Genomic DNA, 20,123 nt, shown 5'->3' with positions numbered 1-20,123 from the left:
AATAACGGCTAGGTTCTTAGCTACTCTAGCGCTACTCTGAATAGATTTGGAACTATTATTTATAGCTGACAGCTGGACACTTTAGCAACAGTTCTGCCTAAGGAGATTCTGTTCCTTGCCTCTACCTTCCATATTCCATTCCTTACCTCCACTTTCCCGAATAGACTTTCTTGAACACACACACACCATCAGACTATTTTTACAGCTGTCAACACAACAATTCACGTCGGCACTTTCGCTTAACCTTCCAACCCCAACATACTTGTTTAAACCCAACTATCACCCCTGCGAATTGCCTTAAACAGCCCAAAAAACGAGATTCATACGAAAACCATTTGTGGAAATCGTATCGTCCAATTGCCGACGCTCCCCTTCGTGTAAATAAGAATTTTCCCCCCATGTATTCACCGTATTTACAGTTACCCTTGGAAAAACGCCTTTTCGTATAATCCTGTCAAATTAAAAAGTCCTGTATCTACGCAATGCGTGAGCATGTAATACTTTTTGCTTTTAATTGGATTATTTGATGATATTCTAAGTATAAACGTCATGTTATCAACGTGTTTTAAGTGACTTATGACGTTTTAGCTTGGATAGAAATTAGTGGTTAGGTGTATTTTGGGATGTAATTGATGTGTATCTGATTTTGGGGCCGGTAGACAAATTGGTTATTGTTCTTTTTTGCGTTATTTTATTGTAAACAAAAGGGTGTCGTTATTTCGGGGAGTGATCGGGTTATTCGGGTTTTAGCTTTAGCGACGGGGTTTTATGGAAATTAAGGTAATAACAATGTAAATGTGCCCATTTTTATTTGTTTCTTTTTCGTCAGATTTTGATAACATTTTGCAAGTTTGAAGAGGCTCCTTATTAGACGGAGTAAACACGTAATCCGTTAAAAAAAAGTATCTAACTCAGAAAAAGATATAAAAAAAAACTTTTTCTTTTTTTTTAGATATTGTCGAATATACGGCGAAAATACGCTTATATTGTCTATAATAGGAAACGTTACCAAATTTTATCAAAATATTAACTTACCTAAATCAACAAGAAAACTGTTATCCTAACCTCACTTTTACACTTTTGATTCATCGACAAATCACACCACTGATTAGAAACGGAATAGAATCGAAACAGCCACGTAATGGCGTCCCTCCCCCCTCCCTCTAATGAGCCCCTCCCTCTGAGGGGAGACCATTAGTACAGGCTCCTTTGGGAGTATTGGCATGTTTCGCTTGGATTTGATTTATCTTGGAAAATGTGGTTTTGGGAAATATTTCTTGTTGTTTATTGCTTGGTATTGATTAATGTTGGTGTTCTGTGTACTACGTACGGTCACGTCTAAAAATATTCATACGGACGATAGTGACAAAAATATTTATACTCACATCTTCATATACGGGCAATAAGATCGTGTATACAAATTTCTGGGACTTTGTTCGTGTCGATATTTTCAGACGTGACTGTACTTAATTGTAAGGGCGATTTTATTTAAAGTTGTAAACTACACTTTTTTTCAGAATTGGGAATTTTTGTGTCTACTCAGTCTATTTTTATGTCTGTTAAGTCTACTCAGAGTTATGCGCTCTTTCGATCTTGATATGAGAAAAAATGTGTCTTAAGATTTTTATTTCCATTTCGTTACCATTTTTCATACCTATATTTTATATAACGGTTACGGAAAGGAACGATAAAAATATGAACTTGGTACACTTTTTTTTCCTATTAAGATCGATTAATGCTATTAATGTCCAAAATTGTAAATAGTTTTTTTAAATTACTGATATTTTTTTGGAATTATTTTTCTCACTGCACCCACATTCGAGAATTTCAGTTTTGCCCTATGGTTGACTGGTAGAGAATGCCTTAAGGCATTAAGTCCGCCATTTGTACTTATTTTTATTGTGCAATAAAGTTTAAATAATAATAATCTATTTGTACCCGTGAATGGGTTCTAGCTGGTGTATTACATAACATAGAATTTGTCTAAAAGGGCCTCTGCGCTGTTGGCTTCGGCCCCACGCATGCCTCCCAAAGGTCCGGGACCCCATGGTCCTGAGATATGGAAAGACATACAAATAATAATAAAAGAGCTCGATAGTAAAAACCCTAATCCCTAATTTAAAAACAAGTGTAATGTACAATTTTTAACCTTATAAGCTATGGGTGTCAGGAATTGCAAAATTGAACCCTATCACTTTGAAATACAATTCCAAATCAGGTGGGAGATATATTCCCTCTATAAACGCTAGAATAAAATGGATAGTTATATTTCCTAAATAACCCCGCAGACTCCGAGATTATCAATTTCTCTTACTTTACCCACTTCGTCTACAAACACACCGTGTGACAACATTTCAAGAACAATACATCTTCACAATAATTCGTAAATCTATAAAGTCATAATTAGAACGGTTTCACATTGTCCGATACGATATCGGAAGTCGGATGACCTCTGGAGAAAACAGCTGGAAGAAACGCGCTATACATCCAAAGATTTCAAAAGTAAGGATACTTACTTACTTGGCTGGCGCGATGACCCAAAATGAGTCTTGGCCTCCAACACAAGAGCACGCCACTTTGCTCGGTCCAGAGCGGACTCGCGCCAGCTTTCGCTGACGCCGAGCTCACGGAGATCTGCCTCCACTCCATCCGCCCAACGATATTTAGGATGACTAACAGGACGGCGTCCAGTTGGTCCACTCAAGTAAGCCCTTTTGACTGCCCGATCGTCACCCATCCTTTCTAGGATAGGCCTTCATATAATACCGAGCGAATATGTACACCAATGTGTATGCCAATATGTAGGCATAATGTTAACATCTAATGCGGTTACATATACACTTCATAAACCTAGTGTTGACGAATAAATAATCAATCAATCAGCCAAAATGTGCACAAACGCCATTTTAGTACCAGTGAACTGGGCTACTCTTCTTCCTCGCGTTGTCCCGACATATTGCCACGGCTCATGGGAGCCTGGGGTCCGCTTGACAACTAATCCCTAAATTTGGCGTAGTGACTCGTTTTTACGAAAGCGACTGCCATCTGACCTACCCAGAGGGTAAAATTAGTGAACTGGGGTACAACCGCGAAAATCGAAGTTCATCAATTGCCGGCATTTTTCCATGTCACTCTAATTACGTCTTAGTGAGAGTAAAAGAGAAAATTCCCGCAATTTGCGAATTTCGATTTTCGCAGTAGGCCCCCTGGCTCACTTCGTAATGTTCGAGCTGGTGTTTACGAAGTAATAATAAGTCAATGGATACATCAAGTCGTTAAAATTCTCGTATCAACGCTTTCTTTTGAACAACAAACAATGATTAAACGTATAAAAAAATATAAAAAGGCACTTTTTTCCTTTTGTTTCATTAAAGTCGTATCCGACATCCGATATCAGATCGGGCAATGTGAAAGCTCTTAGTCTAATCATAAACTATCAAGTCAGAGTCAGGGCTAATTAGATGGCGTAATAAAGTGTTTAGTGTCGGAGAAAAAGTTGCAGTGATGAAAAAATTGTCTGGAGTGTTGTGCTCGGTGAACCGGGGTCAATTATCAGTAGGTTAACACCAAGGGATGAATGGAAGTCATTTCTGCCGAGGTAGTTTGCCGCTCGAACACAGTGAGAGCACCAATATTCCGAGGCTGAAATGAAAAGTATCATTTAGAATACGAGGAAAATAAAGAAAAATACAAGTAGTATTTTTCTTCAAAACATAAATAAGTCACAACTAATAATTTTACAAGAAATAAAAAAACAGTAAACGTTCAAAGGTAAAAACGGTATGAAGGTAGGTAAAAAAGTCGTTATTTATGGCATGTTGAGTTCATTATCAGAATAGAAAACCAATTTTAAAATCAAATTTCAATTGCTTACCGTAAAAAAACCCTCTTTCAGAGCATCCTATAAGCATACTTTACTCTGCACATTGTGTTTCTGATAGGCCCTGTTTAAAGTTTCGGATTCGGTTACAGCCAGTTTCGGCATAAAAATCGTTTCAGCCGAAAGTTCAGTTACGGGCAAAAAATATGGCCGCGTCGAAACTGTATTTTCGGTAGTATCCAACTGAAGTTACGATTTCTATAACGGCAGGCTTAAAGATCATGTTTCGGCCGAAACTAGAACAAAACTTTTCGGAAAAAGTCCGGTTTCGGATGATTTAGTTTCCTGATATTCCGTCAATGTTATATCGCAACACTGCAACAACAATGCTTTCAACCTTAAAATTTACAACTTAATTAAGTAATAAGTGGTAATTAGCCAATCTTGTTTATTCCCCATATAATTTTAACCACATCTTTTATCTAATGTAGCTTTAAAGTTGTGAGGCGATAACGTGGCGATTACACTTTTGAGTCCGACTCAAATTTAACAACTTGATGTTTTAGAACTGGATTTGACACGACCTTAGAGATCCTCTTCCTGATTGGCTGCATTTCACGCATGACTTTCACTTCGTTGCGCGGGCACCTGCATTTGGATTGAAATTTCATGCGGTTGACGGAAAAATGACGTCACGCAATTTTTTTTTTTAAATCTTTATTTATTTATTGAGGGTTTTTAAATAAATGCCACCCTCATAGTGGCTCTCTAACAAAACTACACCAGTCTAATTTTCACTATTTCTACGTGCTATGATATCGATAACCATAGAATAAAGGAGCCCAGCCTCTTCCGAAGCAGGGGATGCTAGGATGCTATTGACTCGGCCGAGGTCATAGGAACAGACATTAAGCAAGCGACGCTGTGCGACACCTCGGCGACATTCCATTGTTATATGAAACACGTCTTCAATTACTCCGCATACATTACAATTGGGCGAGTCAACTTTACGCATCAAAAACGCAAAATTATTCAAAGGAATGTGGCTACTTAGAGCATGATTCCAATTAGTATTTTCGTAATATTTAATCATTCGTCAACTCTTTAATCAACTGTGATGGCAGCATGGTTCCATTTTTATCACTTGTCACTATGCCCGTCATTTTCACGCTGACATACTTGTCAGAACGTGACAGGCATGGTGACAAATGATAAAGAGACCATCTTAGCCCTACTGATATAGATAGTTGACAATTAGTACACATAGGTACTAACTAACTTTCATCTTATTGTCACTCAACTAAATAATAAATTATTAGTTTATTAAACTAAACATAACTGTTATTTTTAGCAGTATATTTTACGTAACAATAATTTATTTTTCTACGCGTTACTTACCTACAGTTATCTAAATTTGTAGTGTTGTAAAAAACTCACTATATGTTACATAACGCCAGTTTTGCGTCAACAGCGTGAAATGTATGGGCCCTGGTAATGGAACTTTGCATATAAAATAACTACTACTTATTAGTATATATAGCTATATTCTTTTAACTATGGTATCTGAAGCTACATAAACTAATTAGTAATTACAGACATAGATATACCTTATGCTACTTTACGTACAAAGTTTCAGAGCCATCTAGCTAGTTGTTTTAAAATGAGACTGTAACTACGTTTGTATGGAGATCCGAGGTTGCTGGGGACCCTTAGCGCTACAACTTAATTACCCAGTCTTGTTAATTTCCCATCTTTTATCTTTATCTAATGTAGCTTTAAACTTGAGAGGCGATAACGTGTCGATTACCCTCTTGAGATCGATTCTGATTAAACAATTTGATGTTTTAAACAGGTTTTGATACAACCTTAGCGATCGTCTTGGTGATTGGGGTGCATTTTTTCATACGGCCTGATGGTAAGCAGTCTTCGTAGTCTATGTACACCTGGAACTGGAGCTTGCTGGAAGGAGTTCTTCTTGGCGTTATACCATCCATAACGGTGTCAAAACATTCGAAGATAACCGACTCACTAGCCTAGACATAAAACGCCAGTTACGGAAAGAGAGACCTAAGCCCTCCTACGTGTACACGTTCAACGCAGCTGGCCAACTTTATTGTCACGCGTGCAATAGAGTGTTTAAGAGCAAGTTCGGCCTGGCCAGCCACATTAGAGCTCATGCTAGACAACGTCCATAATGTGTTTATTTAGGGTCGCCGTCATCGAAAACGATGAGGAGGACTATACACCTGCAACTTCAGAGGAGTTTCATGCGCGTTGCCGACTCTAATAACACTCCGCAACCTTGTTCTGGCAACCTTACTCACCGGCAGTCACTAGTTATTTGGCTGCGGTTTTACATTCCATGCACGACTTTTACTCATTTATCAGGCGGGAACCATTCAGCGATCTTTAAGTACGTATCAAAATCGTAACAAGATGTCGAATCCGAATCGGGCTCCTCGTAACGTTGAGTGACCACTGCGATATAAAGTCGGCACAGTAAAAGCACTAGTAAACTTTAATTAAATGACTTAATTTAAGCACAGATTATATAACTCAGTCTGTTTAGTAAAACTACAAACTGTGTTTATTATTAGTACTACATAGGGTAAATGGTAAATAACTGGCCACTCTTTAATAAATAGCCACCTTATACCTTTTAAGAATCATTTACTTGTCTCCTCATTATCATATATTCAAATGGCGTTCCAAAAGTTTTAATCATATGTCGAAAGATGGCAGTAAATTTACGTCGCTACAAAATTTTCTTTCACATTACACCTCTATTTTGAATTTTCTTTGGATAGATCTAGACCGAAACTAAGCAAAGCGTGTTCTATGGGTACGAGGGTCCTCGATATACATAAATACATACGCTGTAGTATGTATTTATGTATATCGAGTACATGTGTGTAGTTTTACGCTGTTAATTTATATAATTTCATGACGTATTGGTTGCGACTGTAATGTTATGGAAATATGTTTGAATAAAAAAAAAAACGTATATAGATACATAGATACTTATATACATAGAAAACACCCATGACTCAGGAACAAATATCTGTGTTCATCAAACAAATAAATGCTCTTGCCGAGACTCGATCCCGATGCCATCGGCTTCATTATTATTATTATAAGCCTTTTAGTCAGATGCCGTTTAATATTCGTATATTTCATTCTTTTTCCATTGTTGCTCATCTGGTTGCCAAGTGGCAAAGGCCTCCTACAGTCTTCTCCATTCTAGCCCGTCTGTGGCTACTCTGCCCCAAGTTAAATCTGCCACCTCTTATGTCGTTAACCCATCTTTTTGGGGCCTGCATTGTTTTCTGTTTCCTGTTCGTGGATACCATAGGCTGACTATTTTGCTCCACTTGTCTTTTCCTCGGACTATGTGACCTGCCCATTTCCACTTCTGCCTTTTGATCTTTCTGGTTATGTCCTGAACTTTCGTTTTCTTTCTGATGATGGTGTTTTTAACTTTGTCTGCTGGTCTTAGTCCTGTCATACTCCTTTCCATCGCTCGTTGGAAAGTGGCCAGTTTTTCAGTGTATTCTGTGTTTTTTCCATCGGATTCATACGCAAGGCCAAAAACCCACTGGGTCAGACCGGTAGTGAAATATTCATGTCAAATTTCATGTTATTTCAGAATGTCATTTTATAATGACAGCGAAACTTCAATTGTTGTTGTTAATAGTTGTTGGAACTCTGAATTTATGACTCACGAATATAATTGTCCACAGGTATGGTTCCAAAACCGACGAGCAAAATGGCGGAAGAAGGAACACACAAAAAAGGGCCCAGGACGGCCGGCCCACAACGCGCACCCGCAGTCGTGTTCCGGAGAACCCATACCTCCACACGAGCTGAGGGCCCGCGAGAGGTGAGCCACTTACGGTACTTTAAGGTCACTAGGACCCTTGGTAGACTCTTGGAGTCCACGACCCGCAGTCGTGTTCTGGAGAAACCTTACCGCCACACGAGCTGTGGCAACGATACTTTAGGGCTCCTCTACACGATGGCCCATCGTACGCCAGTCTAAGGGACGCAGCTGTGCAGTGGAATGAGATAGCAATATCACTTGCTCCCTCTAACGCATAAATGCGTTCCTTGGACTGGCCTACGTTGGGCTATCGTGTAGAGGAGCCATTAAGGGCACTAAGACCCATAGATCCAGAAAATCGAGAAAACCAAATGGTCAATAAAAAAACTTTAATAAAATAGGCACCAGGAGTCAATCTCCCCCTTTAACTGAAAAATTGTTTTAACAGACAGTATATTTGCAAAAAAAATTAAAAATGGGCATATCATATATATTTATATTTTTTTCATCTTCATCAGGGAGACTTAGAAATGATTTCTAAATCCAAGTTTATTACTTACATATGTATGTAGTTATAGCCAAGGTAGTCAAATGTATTCTACAAAAGTTTTGTGATACTTTTTATACACTTTGATGTTTTTTTTTAATCATTGTCACTAAAAACAGTATGATAGGTTCTATACTAATTAGGCCCTATTGATTTTATCACCAGGGCGAGAAGAAGAAAGAAGCTGGCCAAAGCGCTCGACCGCCAAGCTCGGAAGCTGCGCGCCAAGGGCATCGCCGTCGACCTCGAGGCCCTCAAGGCCGAGTACCTGGCTCAGCACAGGAACAGTGGACTGTACTCCGACTCAGACGGAGATGTGGATGGGGAGGAATGCATGATAGACGTGGTAGGAGGCGATTCCTGCCATGATTCCGGTCCTGAAGACTTTTCTCTGTCCAGTAGACTTCGAGCGCCTTCAAACGGAGACGCTATCAATAATTCAGACAGCTCCACTTCAGACGCACATTCAGGAAGAAACTTCAGTCCTCTCCCGGACCCTCAACAGGCGTTCTTCAAGCAGTTCGGACCCTCAAGCTTCGAAAAATTTGATTTTGACTCAGGCCGTGCAGTATCTTTAGACCTCAGCGGCGGGAGCACATCGGAACAAGACCTGTCGAAGAACGGGGGCAGAAAGCACAATCCGTTCAGTATAGAATCCCTGCTTAATACGTGAAAGTGACTTTGAATAGTGACTATAGAGGCTCTTTTAGTGCCCAGGTGTGAAGATCCTGTTTACTTGTGTGAATAGCGTTTTTGACGTTGCCCAATAAATAATAATGTGCATATAGACAAGATATCCATTTCATGACGAGTAAGTTCTAATTATAATGTATTATCTTATAAATAATGTAACAAAGTAATGACTGTTATATCGAACACACTTGAACTTTTGACTGTATTTGAAGAGGTTTATGTCACCCTTTATTGTGCATTTAGAGATACAGATAAGAGCATATATAAATTAAGCAGGTGATAGAATAAATATGCCACTACTTTAAGTGGCTTCTTTGGGACCCGGTGATGTACACGCTGCTGCAAAAATACATACGTATGGATGAATTCCATTAATAATGTTGGTATGTACTTTTACAGCTCTCTGGCACCTACATTCAGATAAAGTAAGGCAAGGTATGATCAAACAGATCAAATCCTATGTAGAGTATAGAACTTTTTGTGATTGGTTAAGTTAGCTGCAGAGAAAGTTGCCACCCATTGCCTATAAACTTATATGCAGAGGGGTTCAATCATTTCTGCAGCTGACTGTACTCAACAGTTTAGTAAGAATTACCACTCATACTATGTATTTCTTACAGTTCACTTAACAGACCATAGTCTCTAACACAGTACCAACTTTCTCGATAATAGTTTGTAAAGGTGATCTTGGCTAAAATGTGAATAGTATGCAATTTGATTATTGATATTGTAATAAAATTTACTGAGGTCAGTTTTTCATACTAGCGTTGCAGATTCCTAATGTGTGCTTGTAAATGTCGAATGAACACTGTCTTCTATCACCTTCTTCATTTGAGAAATAGCTGGCGGTTAATGCGCGTGTTTGATACAGTAGATAGGTTGTTCATACCTGGACTCAGTAAATTGATGAAAAGTTTGCTTTAATATATGAATGATTATCATTAGTTTTACTCTGCTTCAGTAAAGACTTAATAGAGCAGGCAGAGATGCATTTAATTACCATTTTATAGAGTATACATTGCTGTAAGGTTTTTAACAGGCGTTTTTAGAAACTTCTGTTAAAATATGATTGCTTCGAGAACATTACTTAGGTAGGTACTTATTTCTTTTATATGCTTTAAATCACAGTCATTTTAGACCATGTTTTTGAAAATGTAATAAAAAGTAATAAATTCAAAAACCAAAATCCGACTACAAGAATTTGAGTTTTAGGAAAAAACTCCTCGGATTTGAAAATTTTAGGTGAATATCTCCGTCGCGCTGGCTTCAACGGCTCCTAAAATTAGTGTGATAAGGACAACTGTAGCTTAGGCGTTAGGTGAATAATCTCCTGCGTTAAAATCTCTGAATGCTCCTGGTAGTGGAAAGAAAGGTGTTACGGAAGATCCTGGGACCTATCAAAAGAGATGACGGCACCTGGAGGATCCGTAAGAATGCCGAAATCGAGGAGTTAGTGGCCGAACCCAATATCATCGGCGAAACGAAATGCCACAGACTTCGCTGGTTCGGCCATTTACTGAGGATGGGTGAGGATCGAGGTGTTAAGAAAGCTTATTTGGGACAACCGACTGGTCGCCGTCCAGTGGGTCGGCCCAGATACCACTGGAGCGACAGTGTACAGGCGGATCTGTGCCAACTCAAAGCCGATAACTGGCAGGAAGTGGCACAGGATCGGGACAGCTGGCGTTCTCTCGTTTTGGAGGCCAAGACCCTCTTTGGATCACTGCGCCACAATAGTTAGTTAAATCTCTGAAATCGAGGTTTCGTTCTTGACATTTTCCTCCTCCGAAACTTAACCAATCGTAATGAAACTTTGGGAACGGAATGAAAAAATTTTTATGTGCGTATGACCATTTTGATTTTAGCATTTTTTTGCCGATTTTGTAAGCTACGTGTCTGTTTGCGGTGCATTTATTTGGCCGTTTTAGCACTGTTTGAAGTACTTAACCTAGTCCTTATAAAAACAAGAATATCGCAGAACGCACTCATCATAAAAAAAAACATCTAAGACCAAAATCCAGAGAGGAAAAAGTCGAGAACGTTTGTATAGTAAAAATACCACTAGTGTTTCCTCTTATTGTGGGATATTGCCTGGTTGATTTGTGGTATTTTATACTCAATTATCCATCCAGCCAATTTATGTAATAATGTAACCTTCCTAATGGATCTCGAAAGTCTGACTGTCGAGATCTCGAAACACCCTAACTCCATTTAGATTTTTCGTGCGAGATCTCGCATCGCCAATCTTGGTGCGAGATTTCATACCCAACTAGGGATGGCAGTCTTAACAAAATTTTCTAAAAACGCCCAAATGGTACTTAAATGTGACTTAGACTGTATCAAATAAAGTTGAGGTTCGGATGTCAAGTGTGAGCTGCATTACTGTAGGCCTATCGCGAACCACGTTCGACGTATTGCCTCCCTGTCACACTTACGTACGAATTTACAAGTGCGACAGAGGGGCAACACGTCGAACGTGGTTCGCGGTAGGCCCTCTGTTCCCATACATACATTGATTGAGTGATTTGTAACATCTAAGACTTCGTGCTTCGAATTTGACAGATAAATGAGATGGCGCGGTACAGCTCCATACATTTTGCGGTAAAAGTTGACGTTTGGCAATTCAGTGACCGCTAAAGATATGGCGCAGTACAGCGCCATCTGAGGGCCTACCGCGAACCACGTTCGACGTGTTGCCTCTCTGTCGCACTTGTAAATTCGTTCGTAAGTGTGATAGGGAGGCAACACGTCGAACGCGGTTCGCGGTACCTAGGCCCTCAGTTTTGGATGTCAAACTAAGGGGTAAGTTTTTTCTTAGACTTTACCTCTCGATTACAATCAATTCTCATTGTTGCTCCGTTGTTGCGTCTAAATCTGAGATAATTTCATTGATAAAGAAACGTTCGCCGCCGCAACTGCCGCGATTATAACGTTCATTCCGTCACTTTGGGCCAAAATTATTTTCGTTGTCTTGTTTTTTGTCCCCGAAAAATGTGAAGGAGTGTCTTTTTGTATGAGTTGATTTTTCTCATGTAAATTATAATCTACAGCGAGAAAGACATAAAATAGCACTTTTATTTATTTATTTGAGAGAAGACACAAATACAATCGTGACTGAGTGGGCAGAAACAAGACAACGAAAAGAATTACCCTTTTATCAAGGAAGGTGTCCGATACAGCGACAGCAACAACACAACGTGAAGCTGGCCATACACACTAGGGTACGCCTGCGCAGTTTTGCTAACTGCACAGGTAAAGCTGGCCATAATACACACTAGGGTACGCCTGCGCAGTTTTGCTAACTGCACAGGTAAAGCTGGCCATACACACTAGGGTATGCCTGCGCAGTTTTGCTAACCGCACAGGTAAAGCTGGCCATACACACTAGGGTATGCCTGCGCAGTTTTGCTAACTGCACAGGTAAAGCTGGCCATACACACTAGGGTACACCTGCGCAGTTTTGCTAACTGCACAGGTAAAGCTGGCCATACACACTAGGGTACACCTGCGCAGTTTTGCTAACTGCACAGGTAAAGCTGGCCATACACACTAGGGTACGCCTGCGCAGTTTTGCTAACCGCACAGGTAAAGCTGGCCATACACACTAGGGTACGCCTCCCAGTATTGCTAACTGCACAGGTAAAGCTGGCCATACACACTAGGGTACGCCTCCCAGTATTGCTAACTGCACAGGTAAAGCTGGCCATACACACTAGGGTATGCCTGCGCAGTTTTGCTAACTGCACAGGTAAATCTGGCCATACACACTAGGGTACGCCTGCGCAGTTTTGCTAACCGCACAGGTAAAACTGGCCATACACACTAGGGTACGCCTCCCAGTATTGCTAACTGCACAGGTAAAGCTGGCCATCCACGCTAGGGTACGCCTGCGCAGTTTTTCTAACTGTACAGGTAAAGCTGGCCATACACACTAGGGTACACCTGCTCAGTTTTGCTAACTGCACAGGTAAAGCTGGCCATACACACTAGGGTATGTCTGAGCAGTTTTGCCAACTGCACAGGTAAAACGGAGCGTGTGCGGCATTCGCCTATGCAGTTTCCTAACCAGCTTTACCTGTGCAGTTGAACTGTACGGGTAAAGCTGCGCAGGCGTACCCTATTGTATACACAGCTTAATGCAGCTGCTGTTGAGATCTGAATGTCACCTTAAAGATAACATATCCAGTGTAAAAACTAGACTAATTGTATTATATAGTTAGTAGTGTATATAGAAAGGTATTTATTTCTCTTCAATGTTAATACTTTAATCGGGGCAATAATTTATATTTAAAAAGGTTGTTGATGTAGTTGTTTTCTTGACACTTTTATATTTTATTTGGAATCAAAAGATCTGAGTAAAGACTTGAACACACTGGTGCATTTGCGAAGTAAAAATTGGGTATTATTTTATTTTATTTTTATTTCTTGGGAAAACTTACAGCTAATGTAACAAAATAGGTTTCGAAATAAAAACAGTAAGCCAATTACAAGTTTCCACAGGTAGAAACTGCATAAAGTACCAAACAACTATAACCAAACGAATTCTAATCGCGTATATATTTATTTTTAAATTATATCGTGTCAAATTAATAAACATATTTTACGCGATTAAATCCCGTGATCCAGTCATTAAAATTTGAAAAATTGTTTACATTTGAATTAATAATCATACTAAATTTGAATTTATCATAGAAAGTAGGTAATTGTTGTACCTAACTACCTACCTAACTAGTTTAGCTTTGAAATTGTAAGTAACAATGTTTAGTAAAAAATATTTTAGTCAATATATTCTTTATTCAAATAGGCCTAGCAACAAGCACTTTTAAATCGTCAAATTTTAGAAATATCATCTTAATCTAAATATCAGAGCAAATTATTGATGCAGTTATTATTGTTCTAAAAAAAACATTGAATTATTATAGATATGGTAAACTTAATAATAAGAATTTCACAAAAGGATCGATTTTGAACCCATTGGAAATGGCTCCACTGAAATACTGCGCAAACGCACCAGCCCGAGTCTATCTTTTAACTACATTGTCAGCGTGTTATTAATCTTCTAGAATTGTACAATAAGTAATTAAGATATATGTGACGTTATCTATGAAAAGAGACCTTATTGTCGATGGCGCTTCCGCCGTTATAAACGATGCTCCGATACAAATACAACGCTGCGCGGCGCAGTGCGCCATATCGCCATAATGCCACATATCTTACTATTTCTTTTGATACAGGATCAAATTTAGTCATTCGATCCGTTAATATGATTAACCTTTTGAACGCCACGCCTATCGTACGCGGCGTGTCGTGAACCTTGTCGGTATGTATGAAAGTTGATATTGGGCTGTCGCCGCGCGCGTCATATGACTTCTGTGGCGGTCAAAAGGTTAAAACCTGGAGATTCTTTTAGTTAAACAAATGACCAAAAAAGTGCTTTCATTGCCCAAAGCGGTAAAAAAGCGCAGAAATCAAAACCAAGCGTATTTTGTATTCACGACAAATGCGTTTCGTATAGAGGAAGACTCATGTTAGACCGGCCCGGGTCCGGGCCTGAGCTTCCGACGCTTACTTTTCTATGACAGATGACCGTATTCTATGGTGATCACGTGATCACCGATCATCTAGATGATCACGTGGTGCTTTCCATATAAAACGAAGTGCCGGAAGCTCGGGCCCGGGCCCGGCCTGGTCTAAATTGAGTCATCCCTAAGATCTATTCTAAACCGCTGGTTCTATCTCAGCGCTGGGAAATGAAGGTCTTGGTCACTTTTTCGACGTACATCAAAATTTCAGTTTATAATTTACATAGTGGTAAAAACAACACAAATTGAAATATTTAACAAAATAATTTATATTATTTTCTAGCTGTAGCTCATAATATAAATATTTTTTGAAATACACTTTTTTCGTGTGCTGTTTAACTTCTTTTGGCTTGTAACAAAGTGTCCCTAATTAATAATTATGTACTTTACATACATAGTAAAATAAGATCAATGTGGGTTAGACCGGCATACAAAATATATCACAGGTAAGGCCGTCATAGAGTAATAACTCTTGTAATTTATACATTTTCGCTCAGACAAAGTCAGAAAAGAAGAGCTTCACTCTTTCTGCTTTATCGACCTTTTATAAACCTTCTGTAAGTGTAAAAGCGACGAAAGAGCGTGTAGACTGTCTTCTCTTGTAGACGGTCTTGCCCGCATCGAACTTATATCTTTCTAGAAGATTGAAAACACGTAAATTTTCGACCCGGTCATATCATTTTTATACTTACAGGTTAAATTAATATTACTGTTATTAATAGTACCGATACGATCATATTATAATTATTACGAAATACATGTGTGAAATCTGTATGGTGTTTTAATTTAAATCATGTAAATACAAGTAAATCATGTTAGATACGAAAAGCGTCCTCCCATCATAAATACCGCGACGAACTTGCATCTCTGGTTGTTGCAGGTGTTCATAGGCATCGGTAATTGCTTACTATCAGGCGGTTAGTCTGCTCGTTGCCTCCTATATTATAAAAAAAGTATTGACAGACTGAAAATATAACTAAGATTGTTTAATGTTAGCCACATTATCATTATTTTTAGTGGCTTTCGAATTAGACGGAATACCTATATTTGTACTTAGTCAGGTCATAAGTTTTGTCAAACAGGTTTTGACAGATAAAAAGCTCTCTTCTTCCTCGCGTTGTCCCGGCATTTTGCCACGGCTCATGGTAGCCTGGGGTCCGCTTGACAACTAATCCCAAGATTTGGCGTAGGCACTAGTTTTTACGAAAGCGACTGCCATCTGACCTTCCAACCCAGAGGGGTAAACTAGGCCTTGTTGGGATTAGCCCGGTTTCCTCACGATGTTTTCCTTCACCGAAAAGCGACTGGTAAATATCAAATGATATTTCATACGTACGTTCCGAAAAACTCATTGGTACGAGCCAGGGTTTGAACCCGCGACCTCCGGATTGCAAGTCGCACGCTCTTACCGCTAGGCCACCAGCGCTTTTTTTAAATAAAAAATATATAAATATATAGATAAAAAGCTATATGTACAGATCCCTTATTATTCATACATATGGGTTTAAATCATATTTAATACTGAATTACTTACAATATAATTTAACGTAATTTGCTGTCTCAGTTTTGCATAGTTCTATGTAATATTCAGAATTTTTTTATAAAAAAACATGCAAAAAATACGCGCCCTGTTCAAGGTAATTTTGATCCTTATTTATTTATATTTATTTATTTTTCTTTGTTACTTAAAACAAAAGCCGGATCTTTTATCTTTCTTAAATTATAATATAATTCAAGTGCTTAATGCCGCACCACGATGCGATCCGACCGGACCGGTACAGACTGGACGTTCGTTTCGTCCGTGCAATTTTATTTAGTGTTAAGTATGTTCGTCATGTTTATTTTATGTTTCTTTCCTTTTTTCTGTTACCTTCCGTGACTATTTCGCACTCGATGGTCTCATCGGAAGATCAGCGCTGGAAGTCGCCAGCAACATGCTGAGATGAGGCCATTTCGTGACACTTTACTCTCACTATGTTCTCTTTTATGTCTGTCTATTACTGTTTGTGTGTTTATGAATAAAACAAATTCTATTTCTATTTCTATTTTCAAGTGTATTGGTATTGCCAAAATTGCAACTGTACGTGTTTAACCAAACCTACTCGTTGGATGGCAGTCAAAAATTAGCGTGTCACTGAAAAGTACCCTAAGTTTGAAGAGTATTAGCTGAAGTACAGACTGGTCCGAGAAATAAGTGCCGGTGATAAAATAACGTTCTAATACAGTAGGTTCATACAAATAAACAATTGTACCTATTTTATTAATGTGAAACAAATTTTTACTCCCTTTTATAAAGTATGATTTTTCACAATGCACCCTCGTATTCGCTTCTAACGACAATCCCAAAGTAAACAAGTAGTAAATAAAGACGCGATATACATTTTAAACTAATTAATATTACCTTTTGATCAGTATAAAACAAGCTTTCAAATCATGGCAATCTTTTTTTATTAAAAGCTTTGTATTACATTTTATCAGTCAAAACCTTTGTGACAGAACTTATGACCTAACTAAGTAGGTATAACTAGTTTCTGCCCACCATTCATATAACATATATCTATGTCGTGGGCACTACAGTAACTACACAAATACTAAAATAAATTAATAATTAGCTTAAATACAAAATAGGCCCTTGAGGCATCGTACCAATGATGCTGGCGGCATTTCCTAGTTGTATCGCAAAGCTGATACGTTGTGCGAGGAAGCCGCCAGCTCTTCGGTCACCAGCCCGCGTAGCCAACGTGCATATCGTTCACGCTCCGTGGCGAACGAAACGCAACTGTCACAGTCGCACGAACGTGGAAGAGTGATAGAGAATGGTTGCGCACTGTGCGGTTTAAGAGGAATTTCCTCCCGTGGACGCTCCGGCTGTGGAATGAGCTCCCTGCCGAGGTTTTCCCGAGGGGCTACAGTATGGGGTGCTTCAAAAAAGGAGTGTACAGGTTTTTAAAGGGTCGGCAACGGCATGTAACACCTCTGGAGTTGCAGGCGTCCATAGGCTGCGGTGACTGCTTACCATCAGGCGGGCCGTATGCTTGTTTGCCACCGACGTGGTATAAAAAAAAGAGCGAGAGATGACTACGCTACGCTATGGAGCGTTAACGATTGTATCGCTACGCGGCCAGGTACGTCAACCTGGGACACGATTTCTGCACATAACTTGTGCGTACTGGGACCCCGAGGACCTAGAGAAGTAGAGACAGAAAATAAATAGATAGTCTGTCTCTGTCTTGTATCAGTATTCGTTGCTGCACGTTTTAAAACAAAGAAACTAGGGCCAATACAAATTCCTCTACTTGCTCTAGTTTACCCTATTGGTTTTTTGAGTCAATAATCTTACAAGCTAACTTAGTCCCACTTCCCATTATTAGCAGATACATTTGAAACCTTGTTTGATCCGCAACTTTTAATGCTGACTGTACGTATGTAGGTATATAGATACATATGTACCCACATACATGTAGGTCAAATCTTGTAAACAAAATTTGCGACGCTTCCCGATTTCAGATTGAGCTGAAAGTTTTGCACACATAAGTAAGTCGGGTGACAATGCAACATTATGGTACCATCGAGCTGCTGATGATGGAGGCGGGAGGTGGCCATAGGATTCGTTGAGTAATGATGAAACAACAAAACCTAATCTTGTTTGGGGTTTTTAGAATTATCTCGATGAGTATTAGTTGCCTGTGGTAACAAAAGTATAGTCAGCGATGAACCCTAGTACCAACAATTAATTTTTTACCAAAAACTCATTGTGTTTTTCTTAACCAGGATCATTACTAAGTACTATTGAGCGCGGAGGATATTTCAACTCACGATTTTCCGTGGTTTTTAGTCGATTTAAGGGTTTTAAGCTGCCTGTACACTCTAGTTACTAATATTTTGTGAAATAAGAATTGAGACGCCATTTACAACACACTTTTATATTATCACATTTAAACGCGTATACATGTTTATTCGTTAAAGAATATTGCAAAAATAAAAAGCTTGACAATCCGCCGCCACTTATATAGGTCGCTGGGAACTCGTAACGCGCGATGTATGCAGAGCAGCGCCATCTACCATGAAATTGAGTAAGCTTTCTTGCTTGCCTGCCTGTGGTAACAAAAGTATAGTCAGCGATGAACCCTTGTACCAACAATTATTTTTTTACCAAAAACTCATTGTGTTTTTCTTAACCAGGATCATTACTAAGTACTACTGAGCGCGGAGGATATTTGAACTCACGATTTTCCGTATTTTCAGTCGATTTAAGGGTTTTAAGCTGCCACACATCCCTTCCAAATCCTTCCCTACTTAACTTAATGTCACGTCACGGCTTCATTACAGAGTTTCATTACATTAATGGTCACGTTACGCAACTTCCCCGCTTTGTTACTTTAAACGCTCAAATTATTTTGTTGTGACAACACTTTAACTTAGCAAAGTGACGCATTAGTCAGAGGTAAATTGGGTAGGCTTAGCTTTTGTGTGTAGGGAAATACATCCCTTATGTACGTATACGAGATATTATTATTTATACAACGCAGCTGGCCAACTTTATTGTCACGCGTGCAATAGAGTATTTAAGAGTAAGTTCGGCCTAGCCAGCCACATTAGGGCACACGCTAGACGCTAGACAACATCCATAATGTTTATTTAGGGACGCCGTCATCGAAAACGATGAGGAGGACTTAACAGGGTGACCTTAGCCATTGGACAAACCCTGAAATCCCACGTAGGCTTACTTCTCAGGAATGCTCTGACGTTAATATTTTTTTCGAACAAAAGATATTTGCAATAATCGACAACAAAAAGAAACACACTGAGTTAATCTTTGGCAGTGTTTTTGACAATTTGTTCGAAATATTTGATAATGATGACATTTTTCAAAAGTCAGAAGCTTATTAGTGTCATAAATAAAAAAGATAATGAAAAAGGTTGACGAAGGATCCATACTATTCTTTGAGGATATTACCTTAGGAGCTACTAACACATAGAGACTGCTCCAAAGTAAAAATTGGTAATTTGTTAATTTCTTCGAAACCGCTACACCGGTTGTTATGATACTTTGTACACTGGTTCTAAATACCCTAATGCATATGTATCTTTCGGCTTTGTCCAATGGCTAGGGACACACTGTATACTTATTATCTTAACAGATTATACAACAAAATAAATAAATAATAACTTAATTATCTTACATGGATCGACCTAGCACAACTCATCATCAACTCAGAAGACGTCTACTACTGGACGAAGGCCTCTCCCAAGCATCTCCACAACGAACGGTTATTTGCTGCCCTCAACCGACGGTTTCCGTCCATCTAGTCTGGATGCCTTCCCACGCTGTATCTTCAGGTACGTGGTCGCTACTCGAGAACCTTTCTGCCCCACTAGCCATCGGTTCTGCGAGCAATGTGGCCCGCCTAATGCCACTTAAGTCTGGCAATTCTCTGAGTTATGTCGACAACTTTGTTTCTCCTGCGGATCTCCTTATTTCTGATTCGATCACGCAGGGAACCTCCGAGCATAGCTCGCTCCATTACTCTTTGAGTGACCTTGAGCCTTCTAATGAGGCCCATTGTGAGCTACCACGTTTCTGTACTACTAGGCGATGATATACATGCTGGTAAACTTGGAAATTCTCGAAAAATGTAAAGAACAAAATAAAAACGTGTC

General features: G+C 39.2%; 1 protein-coding gene and 1 long non-coding RNA gene across 3 annotated transcripts in view; both read left to right on the top strand.

Moving 5' to 3' along the window:
* The window catches only part of LOC133522443 (homeobox protein unc-4-like), a 69,879-nt gene extending 59,010 nt beyond the window's left edge, over positions 1-10,869 (top strand). Inside the window, exons 3-4 of one of the 2 annotated variants that reach the window (XM_061857798.1) lie at positions 7,561-7,700; positions 8,362-10,869. In XM_061857798.1, coding sequence (XP_061713782.1) covers positions 7,561-7,700; positions 8,362-8,860 — 639 coding nt within the window. In that variant the 3' untranslated portion in view covers positions 8,861-10,869. Of the gene's footprint in view, positions 1-7,560; positions 7,701-8,352 lie in introns of both variants that reach the window. The other variant, XM_061857797.1, reaches the window with a different exon arrangement.
* Positions 10,870-11,623: 754 nt separating this feature from the next.
* Positions 11,624-15,234, top strand: LOC133522442 (uncharacterized). The gene is made up of 2 exons (XR_009800057.1): positions 11,624-12,737; positions 12,793-15,234. It is a non-coding gene; the product is annotated as an uncharacterized LOC133522442 (long non-coding RNA).
* Positions 15,235-20,123: the final 4,889 nt, after the last annotated feature.

The sequence above is a fragment of the Cydia pomonella genome, chromosome 10, assembly GCF_033807575.1.
Source record: "Cydia pomonella isolate Wapato2018A chromosome 10, ilCydPomo1, whole genome shotgun sequence".
Classification (NCBI taxonomy): domain Eukaryota; kingdom Metazoa; phylum Arthropoda; class Insecta; order Lepidoptera; family Tortricidae; genus Cydia; species Cydia pomonella.
This window is presented reverse-complemented; position numbering and strand designations above follow the sequence as displayed.